The 12,427-nt window shown below is 44.4% G+C and overlaps 1 protein-coding gene across 2 annotated transcripts in view; it reads right to left on the minus strand.

Annotated features, from left to right (window-relative positions):
• IL13RA1 (interleukin 13 receptor subunit alpha 1) overlaps positions 1–12,427 on the minus strand; it is a 441,624-nt gene that overhangs the window by 202,599 nt on the left and 226,598 nt on the right. For both annotated transcript variants that reach the window (XM_069612844.1, XM_069612845.1), the window contains one exon: positions 8,097–8,220. In XM_069612844.1, the coding sequence (XP_069468945.1) occupies positions 8,097–8,220 (124 nt within the window). The remainder of the gene's footprint in view (positions 1–8,096; positions 8,221–12,427) is intronic.

Raw genomic sequence — 12,427 nt, forward strand, 5'->3', positions numbered from 1 at the left:
AAGTCTGAAACTTCACAGATTTAACTTTCAGATAAAATATGTACCAGGTGCACAAAATAGAGTAGCAGATGTTTTGTCAGTATTACCAATGACAATTGCTCAAGAAAAGGTTGAGAAAGAAAGAGGAGGTGGTGGCAGCATTCATACAAGGAGGTTGTTTTAGTTTAACAATCACTAAGGAAAAAAGGGACAAAGAGAATTATTATCTTCTGTTCTTCTTGAAAGCTATCCAAACCACCCTTTTCTACAGTAACCTTGGACGAGAGCTGCGTAGCCACTGTCTGGCCTACACAGGCCTGTGTTTCAGCAAATTTAGCAAACCAAATCTCTCTGCAGCCTTGAGGCATCTTTGGATTCTCCATTCAATCTAACGTGGTTGTGCCGTACATTTTCTACAAAATGGCCACTCCTTACTGTTGCACTTCTGCGTTAAGCAAGCTTTATATGTATTCTTATGCATCTTGCGTTTTGGCGTATACATTGGTTATGATATGTTTCTAGCGTCTATTGAATGCAGATACCATTCTTCATGTCTAAGTGCTCATTTGACCTAGTGTCCGTGTATCTTCATGGTGAGTGCATATCTGCTTCATGTCTTTGTGTGTCAATTTAGCAGTGATACCACTTGTTATCATCCTTTAATTATACCAGGTTCAGTCTTGAGGTTGCAGATTCATCTCTTCTTCGATGGTTCCAGGATAAGGTCAGTAGGGCTGCCTTAGTGAGTAGCGTCTCTAATTCTTACGTGCAACGGGCTGACACCATAAATGACGTACTCCCCTCGTTTCTACGGTATAGAGGTGGGGGAGGAACGGACGCTATGTATGACGTATTCGGTTGCCTCTCGACACGGGAAAGAAGGATATTCTGATGTAGTGATAAGTGACACTGGTCTCCAGTTTAAAGGAGTTTTGATGGTAGAGTATGCTACTAAATGTGGGATTAAATGGAATTACTCATTTTATTACCATCTGAAAGCAGTGGTCTAGTTGAGGGGTTTAACAGAGTGGTGGTGAAAACGATGAACAAGCTAAAAGGAATAACATGGAGATTAGTAAAACTCTGGAAGACAGATTGTGGAGTATTAGATCATCTCCCAATAGAGTGACAGAAATATCTCCTTTCCGAATTATGAGGAGCAGGAATCCTAACAATAAACGTAATCCGTCATGGTTAAACAATATGGGCCTGATTCATGGAAGTGTTTTATAATGGCGCAATCCCATAGGAAAACGTTTCATGAATCAGGCCCAATGTAGGGAAGTGAGGTTGTTTCACCACTAGAAGTTAAGAGACATATTTGTGGGGCGCAGGTAAAGAAGGCATGTCCGATAAGTAAAGACTTGTCCACATTTTCAGAACCCATGAGAGCGAGCAAGGTATTTTCGAATGCTTTAAGGATACAGAACGGGTCGATATGGAATTTTAATAGAATAATTAAATATAGGAAATTTGGTGGGAGAAGTCTCGTGTGGTGAAGTAGAACGATAGATGTGATCAAGCGGAAAGTAAAGTGTGTATGTAGGAGGAGGAAGGATCGCCAGCAGAGGATGGGGCAGAAGTAAGTTTGGAGGAGGAGGGAAATGTGAATGAAGGGAGGTAAGATGAAGATAATGTAAAACAAGTAGATGGCAGGTTGCGTGAACCATCAGGTCACCAAGGATTTTGAATGGACCAAGGATCTTACAGACTAAGGTCTGATACTAGCAGAGGGCTATATGCATGCAATAGGAGAGTTCAGAAAGCACCTGTTTGGTCAAGAGACTACAAGATGCATTAACATAATGTAAGGGATTTACAGTTCACTCAGGCATGGGGTTCATGAGCATCAATGTTAATATGATGACCATGTTTTAGTTACTTTTTTTCTTTCCCATGTTTATTATTCAATATCATGTTTTCCCTTTCTCTAAGATAACGTTGTTGTATGTTAGCTGCATCTCTAGATCCTCTTGGTGAGTGTATGTCGGAAAGGGGGGATGAGTTGTATCCTGTGGTCCTTGTGTGTTCCAAAAGCTAGGCACCTTGTTGGAATGTGGAACACACAAGTTGTGGAATGTGGGCATGGGGAGAGTTTGATGACGGCTGAAGAGAGGAGCAAGATATGCAGAAGGCTGGAAGAGGTCGGAAGGTGTTTGCATCAATAAGCCGATCTTCAAGCACAAGCCTTTAAATTAAAACAGTATAAACAGGCAAGACACTGTAATATGTAACAACTACACAAAATAATTATTAAAGGAAAACAGTGAAGTTAGAAACATACTCTGGGCTCAAATGCCAATAAAGATTGAGCAGAGCCTGTTTAGGAGTGCACCAGTGTACATCACTGTCAGTCTGCTACCTTTGTTTATCTTCCCCATTTAAGAGTGCTCACTGAGTCCCCATTGTTTAGTCTGTGGCATGCTTTTTATGAAGGGTGCTCACTCTACCTTTTGGAGCAGAAGGCTGAAAAGGCAAGTGTCAATAATAGGCTTGGTTGAGGCATGAACCTTCTACTGAATCCAATTGTCTAAATGAAACGTATGTGCAAATGAACCAATACACGAATGGCTCAGTGCCAGTGTAGATGGAATAACCGTTTTTGATGGAAATCCCCACTCTTTGGATATTTCGAATGACTCCTAGACTGGGAAAATCAGTCTCTTAATTCTTGGGAGAACGATTTAAAATAAATGAAGGTAACCAATGTCAAAATCCCCACCCTCCTCCTCTGCCCAGACCTCTATTTTCTTAATCAAGCAGTTTGTGATCAAGAAGGCTATAGTTCGAGTCCCTTGGATCTCTCGATTCTTAAACCTTTCTTTTGTCTCAAACAGAGGGTTGGATCCTCCCAAAGAAACCAAACGGAGTAGCATTAACGATTCTTGCCACAAATCACCCCATGTACCCACGTCCCAAGTTCTCCCATAGTCCTTCCTGTCCTACTGCCTTTGTTTTGTCTGCAGACAATGCAAAAGCAGCCCGCAGTAAGAAGACCACAACATCTTGACCAGCTCCCTTGTTAAACAGTTTTTCTTTAGGGCATGTGTCATCGCTAGTGGTGCCTCCAGGTGCTATATAGATGCTGATCATTAAGGTGGGACCCTAAATCTCCTGAAAAAACAAGTCTTTTTTTTATTTCTAAGTATAGCCCCACTGCTCAGGGTCAGTCTTAATATCAGAACAAGATCATTAATTTATTTTCGCAGGTAAAACTAAGAAAGCATGATCTTCAACCTGCTTTTCTTTGTTCTATAGATCCCCAAAACAACAGCAGGAACATGCAGATTCTGAGTAGGAGTATAAGGATGGAATTTGGGGCCCAGGACAAGCAGTGCTCTCTGGGCGAAGCATGAAGATTTAAACTGCACTTGTGTATTACCTGGGAGCCAGTGCAAAGATGAAATGGCTTCTGGGCTGTTATTCCATTTACTAGGCAGGAGGAAGAGATGGGTCATGGCATTCTGTGCTCGCTGCAGCTCGCCCATTTTGAGATCCCCTGAAATATGCTGTTAGCATATTCCAGGTCTGAGAGCACAAGTGATAAAACCACCGACTCTATTAGGAAACATAAAGAAGGGTAAGATCCTTTTGAGGTTAGGGAAGGTCTTCCAGTCCAGTCCACACCTGTTGTGCCACACCAAGGTAGGAGTCGATCCGAACAATTTATTTTATTATCATCTGGGGCCGTGAAAGTGTTTAGTTTTGAGGCCAGATCATGGTGGCCCAGTTGGCCATATGTGCCCCTGCAATCATGATTTTCCTTTTTTCACAGTGAGAATTCATTGCCAATAGGCAGTGACTAAAGCCTGGGTCTGGCCCTCCTTGTTCACCTTTAGACAGAGCTGGATCTGCATGCAGTCAGCGTAGTTGCACACTTAGATCACATAGAGGGAATGAGACTGATGAGCAGTGCTACATAGACATTAAAAAGGAGCGCGAAGAGATCCTTTCGGACCTCACAAAGCAGTGGTCCAAAATCACTTACTGCGAACTAGAAGTTAGAAAGGAACACCTTTACTGCTGTGCAATTTGCCTAAGTCCATTATCAACTGAGAGCGTGAGAAGACATAAATGAATGACTATATCAAAAAGAGTGTACAGGACCAGTTGCCCTAAAGCTTCAGCTCTGCTCCTGCCATTTTCAAGTCTAAGATAATAGGTGTCCACCACCTGTGTCTCATGTTGTGGGCAGAGGCCCGTTTAAAAAGGGCTTAAAAACGGTTCAGGAGGCCATAGTACATAAAGTTAACCCATAACCCCTTTTAGAGGACTGTAAGGTACGTGTTATTTGTATAAAAAAGTAAAGTGTTACAGCCCGTAACCCCCGGATGCACCTTTAATGAAGGGTCGCCCAGAGGGCATTGCAAGGCGAGGGAACCGTACACAATAAAGATGTGCTGCTAAGGCACAAGCAGAGAACTGTTATTACAGTTGTAGAGACCTGCCCCTCACTTTGAAGGGTTGCGCTGGCACGCTGCTCAGTGCCCGTACAAAACCAAACTACCTGGTTGATCCTGCCTGTGGGTCCCCATTGATAGGAGTGGGCGCCACCTCGCTGCTCTCACCGTTGCAGCCTGAAGTAGTGAAGTAGTTTAATGTGGCACCTGAGTCGCCACTACGGCTCGGGACGTTCTGCAACACTGCGCTCTTTTACCAGGAGGGTCACAGTGCAAGAGATCACTGCCACGGCACTGGACAATCTACAACGCTGCTGCCCGTTCAGCGGGGGGTACCGCACAAAGTAACATAGCTGTCAGTTCGTTCTGATTTCTAGGCAGTGCTCCCCATCAGGAAGGGGAGCACCCTATGATTGCTGCTGGGCCTGCCCCTTCCTTAGGCCGGCCCGCTCTGAGTCCCTTGTACACCAAAGACACACGGCTCAGGTGGGAGGACTGCATAGAACCTCCCCTGATCCTACAAGTGCAGGCCTGCTCCTAGCATGTGTGGCCTCATCTGGAATGAACCTGTTGAGGCCCCCTCCTGCTGCTTCTGGCATACACAGCCCGGCTAAGGAGAATTTATAGCCCCCCCCATGCCATCAGGACAACCCGGGCTGCTCTGACTCCGTGGCCCAGCTGTTATGTTGCTGCCTTTGGCCACCCAGCAAATATGCACCAAGGGACTTGTGACCAGGCACAGGAGCCCTACAGAACATATTTGCAGAAGAGTGGGACGTCCAGGCAGCCTTGGCCAGAAAAAGAATCGAGAGAACGATGCAGGTCGAGGAGAGAGAGAGGCAAAGCAAAGGTGGGACCAAGTAGAGTGGAGGAGGAAGGGAGGGATTAAAGAGTGGAGGAGCAAAGATGGAAGAGGGAGAGGGAAAACGTGAGAGAAAGAGTGAGAGAAAGCATTCCGTTATGCATCTGTACTGTTGTATACCTCTGTAAAGAGCTCTGCTGTACATCTGTATTGTTGTATACCTGTGTAAAGCGATCTGTTGCTTCTCGAAGCCAGGTCACGCTCAATCAATACAATAATAATAATAATAATGATAAAAGAATACCAAAGGTGGGGAACAGAAGAGTAGATGAGGAGGAAGAATAGGGCACAGGGTGGAGATAGAAAAGAGGGAGAAGGCGGTAAGAGTTGCAAAAAGCGAGAGACAGGGAGAGACAATATAGCTGAGCAGGTGGTTAAGGAAGTGAGCTGAGCAGAAGAGGGAGAACAAATAAGCAGAAGGATGGAGGAGGTGGTGGAAAGATGGAAAAGAGTAGAGGGGGAAGGAAGACAGAAACAGCAAGTCAGAGGAGTGAAGAGACAAGCAGATAGTGGGAGAGACATCAAAGTAGGGATGGGAAAAAAGAGCAGAAAAGAAAAGAGGGGCGAGCATGTAATATAATGTGGAGAGGGGAGGAGGAGAAGTTAAGTGGAGGAATTTTAAATCAGTGTTGAATGGGATTCTCCAAAGGCCCTTTCAGTGGTAAAGCAAAGCAGCAGCGGAGAAGCCTCATACTTACTCCGATAGCCAAGGAGGTTCACCAGTGGGAACGGCCACAACAGATCTGGAGGGGGATTAAGGGGGGGTGCAACGAAACCAGATAACCCTGGGGTACAACACTTGCTAAATAATGTGATGCCTCCTCATGCAGATGATGGAGGGCACCTAGGATAGTGCTGCCAGCTATCCCAGACCACGAGGAGAATCACAGAGACAATTTGATGGCGTCAACAAAAGAGTATACACGAAGTGTGAAATAATATACAACCCAGAGACTGATTGACAGTTTGCCTGCCAAGAATCCAGAGACATTTTGGAGAGAGAGGGAAGGACTGAAGACCACAGTCGTAAAAGTGCTAGATCACTTTTCCCTTCCTTTAAAGATCCCTCTATGTGGGCGCACTTAAACATTATCCCATCATTTCTGTTATTCCTGATAAAAGATGTTAAGCATATATTTTGGCTATTTGTTGCAGATGAAATCCTCAGCTGTATTATGAAGCGTACAGGGCGCATACTTGCCATTGCAGCTCCCTGGAGAGGAATGGAATACACGCTTGGACCAGGAAACAGTTCTAGGGCCTTTCTTAAGATACCTCTCAGTGCGCTCCAAGTGAAGGAGGTTCCACAAAGAAGACACTAAGGCAAACTGCTCTACTGTCATGTTCGGCTCTAGTGAAGGAGAATGTAGACATGAGCCTTTGCTCAAATGATTGAAGGGTGCATAGCGGATGGTCATGAGCACACCTCTGGCTCAGAAGAGCCATGGGAGAAGTGTTGCTGGCATGATGGGGCATACATAGGACTTGGATTTATACATGTCAGCCGACTGGTAGCCACAAAAGCATACTATTGTAGAGAGAAAACAAAATGTCGAGGTGACATTTTCCGGTAGGTAGATCAACTTACTTGGCTGTAAATGACTGGCCAAACTGGTTGCCAAAGCCTAATAGAGAGAATTCCCATAGTTCATATGGTAAGAGGTTTCACTTCATTTTAATCCATTACCAGTGTTAATTTGCTTCTTCCCTGCCCCCTTCTCTGCATTTGTGTCCTCCTCTTATCTTCTATTGTCTCAATGGTGTTTTTAAATAAAGGCAATATCAGTGCATTTTTGTGACATTTCAGAATTTAGATAGGAATTTCAGTAATCAAAAATTGCTTGCTCCTCCCCATCTCCAAATGTGTATGCGAGGACAGGAGTCAATAAGTAAAGACTATTTTGAAGATTTTGTGTGCAAATGGCAGGCCAACATAGAAAAGAACAGGAATTTGTTGTGGAAGCAAATGCTCTGCTACTCATTACCATGATCCCCATTATGGGTGGTGCAAGGATTTCTGTAGCTGTGGGTGAAAAGAAAGTGTGGAACCCCTCTTTGGTGATTGGGTTGTAGCTTCCACGGCCATTTTGGGCGCTGTCACCCCCCCAAAAAAAAGCCTTCACTGCCAACTGTGGTGTTTGCATAACATTTCCACATTCTAGAACAAACCCTGATCTCTGGATTGACAGGGTTTATGTTTGGCAAATAGTTACTTAATCTGTTTTACGGATGGGAATCAACTGCACCAAGAGGCCAACAATACACGCTCATCCTTTTGCAATTGGAATATCATCCGGGTGTACTCCACACAGGTGCAAACATCAAATCCATAGGTGAGGATGACGTGGGCCAGTGGCAGGCCTATAGGCCAGAAAGAACTAGCAATCAGAAAAAGATAATGCATAGAAGTGCATTCCCTTGGGTTATCCTCCCCTCACGGTCAGCGCTGTGGAAGTGAGTACATGCTAGTCCCTTTTCTATAGAAGGAATGGTATATTGGATGCATGCAAACCCTCAACACGTGTGATCCGTGCGCAACAGGTCTGTCCCACATAGAACGATTAATAGCATTAGTGTGTTTGTGTTGTGTGTGTGTGTATGTGCGTGTGTGTGCTGCACGTGCTCTAGAAGCCATTTTGCCAAATATTCCTGTGCACAATCCTCGATTTCCACGTTCAACTAAAGCAGAATGTAACACATTGCTTCCCAATGTTTCCTATCAAATCTGAGAGGTCAAAGAACAGGACATGTTCTGCTAAGTATGGTGCACACTTCTGCCAGCTGTCTGTCTTTTACCCTGCATGCTGTTGGCTCCAGATATTGCTTGTCATTACAACGTGTTTGGAAAAACCAACCTGTACATTAAAATGTACTTTGCGAGGGGAGGCGCGTCCGTCTCGAGATGCCACGTGCAGTGTATAGGCTCTTCGTAGTACCAGGTGCATTTGAAGTCTGTGACAGGCAACTCTCCGCCTCCTCCTGCAAAATGAAATGGCATATGTTACAGCATCGCCAGTGGGAGCAGAGGCACAGCCTGTAAACACGCGGATGCTAATGTTAAAAACATGTACTTGTAACTACAAAGAAAAGATGCGAGCATCCGGCACAGAGGAAGCAGAAACAGCTGCACTTGGGATGGCATCAGGGGCAATGTGCCAATGAATGTTCATTTTCTAAATCTACTTTGGCACGAAACCACATGTATTTTACTCAGCAGTGTTCCCGGTTTTTTCTCTATTTTCATTTCTCTAATTGAGAGCCAAATTTAGAATGATCGTTTACGTGACAAAGCTACAAGACATGCGTAATAAGGGTCGCAGATACTGGTGCTAAACAATGTAAACTAAGAACAGCTGTTCTTGCTTCTAATTACCAGACAAACAGATAGTAACACCCGCTCCTTAGTTATCGCTGCTATTACTGTAGCAACGGACCACTGCTTCAGTTCACGTTTGAATGATCGAATTAAAGATTTGATAAGCCGGAGCGAAAACCAGCTCCTGGGTTTTGGGCATCATCACCCTATGAGCAGGCACTCCCTGATATGACATGATTGGGTATTTATAACGCGCTTAATACCCAGAGGTTTCTAAGCGAGGACCAGGGGATCGAACCTGTAGTGCTTCATGTCGTCTTGCTTCCAAGGCGAGCACGTTGCCCCTGAGCTATCCTCCCGAAACTGGGGGAACGATAAGCGAATACAAAGTGCGCCATAAATCTAACATCCAAATGAGATGGAGACTTAACTTCGTGACCATTACATATGACCATTAAACCTCTAAATCCGTTGAACTTTTCAAATGCACCTTTACACACATTGCCAAACACAGCGAGATAAAGTCACATAAGTATATTTCCATAAAACTAGTCAACCAGAGGAGTTAAAGTAGCAGCAGGCCAAGCCAAGCAGACTCTTCTGGGATACAGGCCAAACTAAATACTTCCCAGCAGCTCATATAACTTATGTTGACTTTCCTTGCTCACCACATTCTACTGAAAGGTGTACAAATTGTATTTGGCACATGTGAGTCCTGCTAGGGGAACCTTCAAGATATAGCTTTTGGACCTTTAGGTCTGGCTTGAGAAAGCTTTAGCTCTGTGCTGTAGCTCTTGCAGCATATGTATGTCTCTGCTGTAGCTCTTGCAGCATATGTATGGAGTGGAGCCTGGTGCTCCTCCTTAAAGCAGAAAGAGCGCATCATGGTGAAAGTTCCCTTAAAGTGCCTGCTATTTTGAAGAAGCCAGTGCAACTGTGCAAGACTGAGATCCTCCTCATCGGCACACCTTCTCCATCCTTTCCCCTCACTCTCTTGCCGGCCTCCCTTGGCCCTCCTCCTACACACACCTGTGAGGCTAAGTATCTCGGGGACATCTTTGATTACACACTTTCCTTCTCCGCCCACTTCTCTGTTGTATCTAAAAAGTCAAACTTCCTACTGCACCTCCTCAGAGGTACTCTACCCTTCCTCTCCTTCCCCCAGAAGCTCACTGAACAGCCTCCCTTCCACTCTAAAACTTGACGAGAACCATCTCCGGTTCCACAAACACCTCAAGACCTTCCTCTTTGCTTCTGCCTTCGCCCACCCTCTCCCCTGCTGATCTGTTCTCTTCTGGCACCATGCACTTGGCCACCCTCTGTCCGCCGGGCCCAGGAACCTGCTCACCCTCCCGCACTGACTCCGGGCCACCCCTTGCACTTTGGTCTGTATCTGTACCCATCAGGTCCCCCCGCCCTTTTATCTTCCTGCACTTATCACACCTACCCTGTCTGCTGCCTTAATAGCAGCACTTGCTGGCTGCACTACCACTGTTTGTTGCCTTTATTATTTATTTATCTATTATTATTTATCTGTTTCTCCTTTGCTCCGCACTTTTCCATTTCTCCCCCTTCCAAGCACTTTTCCACTCCCCTCCCCTCTCCCATGCACTTGCGTGTTCTCAATGTCACTGGGCCTAGTAAGATCGTTGTTTTTGTTCTCCTCTGTTCCCCTCCCTTGCCTTGTCCCGCTCTGAAATACTGTGTACAAGCGCGATAGAAATAAAATATCATATCATATCAAATCAAGTTGGGTATGAGTTGTAGAACAATCATTTTAAGAGCTTCTTTCGTTTCCAGGCTTCTTGGTACATTTAGGGTTTTCCACTTTTGTGCAGCATTATGTTTTATTTATAACTGTGTTATGCTGCTTGACACAGTGATATCTTTTCTAAATCAGCAGGTCTTGATGCAGAGTGTGCCTTTCACTGGCTCATTGCATCCAAAGCATTGTAGCATTTTCAAGGGTGCGATATTGAAATGGTAGGGCACCCCCTAGAATGTTATTATTTACTTGTCTGCGTTATCTACGTGACAATGTTTCTTTTTAATGTCCATTCTCCTTGTGCGTGACAACTCTGAGCCCTGGCATGTAGCAATGCAATTTAGTGAGTGCATCCCTGCATTATAATAGTGTGGAACATTGCTTACAGGTCACTGTTTTTTGCAAGGTAGAGCAATTGTTTCCATGCAATTTTATAAAGGCTGGAGAAGGGGGCGGAGGGGATGGGGAAGCTGCTTGTTGAACAAACTGGTGTGCAGGTATAGATTTATTTATTAAACCTGTCAAAGATATGGTGACCAGATTTATTCTCACACTACTGCCCATTCACTGAACTTCCTTCACTAAACTCTTAATAATATTTAATCAGACTAGGGTTTCATATGTATGCAAATTAGACTTATTTCTTCATGGGGCCTGCAGACTATGAGCTAACCAGATATATATAAATACAAATAAGGCTGCCGATCAAGCAGAGAGCTTGGCAATCTGGCAGACATTATGAGTGAGAGCTGGAGCTGGAGTCCCGACAAAGATGGTTATGGACAAAACTATCATACCTACAAGTAGCTATCTAGGCTAAATAGAGGCCTACCTAAATAGGTGTGTTTTCTTTTAAAGCTTTCTAGTGACTCACAGCTTCTGGGGTCAATGGTCAAGGCATTCCAGTTCTGAGATGCTGCCACCCAGAATGCACATCTATGGACCCGGGTCATATTGGATCTAGGAACCTCTAATATTTTAAGCTAATTAAATCTCAAGGTCCTAGTTTTTCTCTTCTTATTCAGACTATTCACCACGCAGACTGGGTATTGTCCTGCTAAACGATTTTTGGTGATGGTTAGCAGCCCGACTCTATCCTAGACTATCAGTAGCTAGTGGAGACTTCCCCTAGCATCGGACACATGATCATATTTGTTAAATCCCAGAATGGCTTTTACTGTGCTATTCTGTATCACTTGCAATCTGGCCATCTCTCCCCTCCCAATCCTCACCAATAGGATGCCGCAGTAGTCGATCCTAGAGCATATAATAGCTCTTGCCACAGTCCCACAGTTTTTCTGGGACAGATAGGGACGTATATGAAGCAGTAGTCTGATGTAATAGGCAGAGAAGGATACGAGACTACTCACCAGAGCCTTCACAGATAGTGATTGGTCAAAAGTGACTCCCAGTATCTTTATGTTATCTTTAGTCATAATTGTGCAATCACCAATTTGGAATCTTTGCTCTTCTGTGCTAATATGTTTCAGTCAGGAGCTTGAACATAAAACCATCATTTTCGGTTTTATCACAGTTGAGTGCCAACCCACTCATGACATCCAATCATGGATGAAGTTGTAGGTCTTCATCACCATTCTTGCATCTTCCAGATAATCCCCAGTCAGTGTGATAAGGCACTTGGTATTGTCTGCGTAGTTTGAAAAGCACATTTTGTTCTCCTCCAGCAATTTGAATAGTGGCATTGCAAAGATGTTATATAGAATTGTTGACACACAGGCGCCCTGAGGAACCCCATAACTCAGAGGAACCGGTTTAGCTTACTGCAGACTCTCATGGTCCTCTTACCCAAGAAGGATTGCATCCATGCTAGAGTCGGATCACTGAAATGAGCAACTTCTTGTAATATTTTTAGAAGTAGCGGATGATCCGCTAAATCAAAAGCTGCAGACAGGTTTAGGGCCCTCAACAACATAGTTTGTCCTTCATTTATCTTTCTCATCATGTTAAGACTTTAAATCTAAGAGGGTGGATTCTGTACTGATACCTGGCTGAAAGTCGGATTGAAAGTTGATCAGAACGGTATTATTCTTTACATGTTCTAGTACTTGTTCATGGGCCACCCTATCCAATATTTTAAGAAGGAA

This window comes from Ambystoma mexicanum, chromosome 5p (genome assembly GCF_040938575.1).
Source record: "Ambystoma mexicanum isolate Mex_15411 chromosome 5p, UKY_AmexF1_1, whole genome shotgun sequence".
Classification (NCBI taxonomy): domain Eukaryota; kingdom Metazoa; phylum Chordata; class Amphibia; order Caudata; family Ambystomatidae; genus Ambystoma; species Ambystoma mexicanum.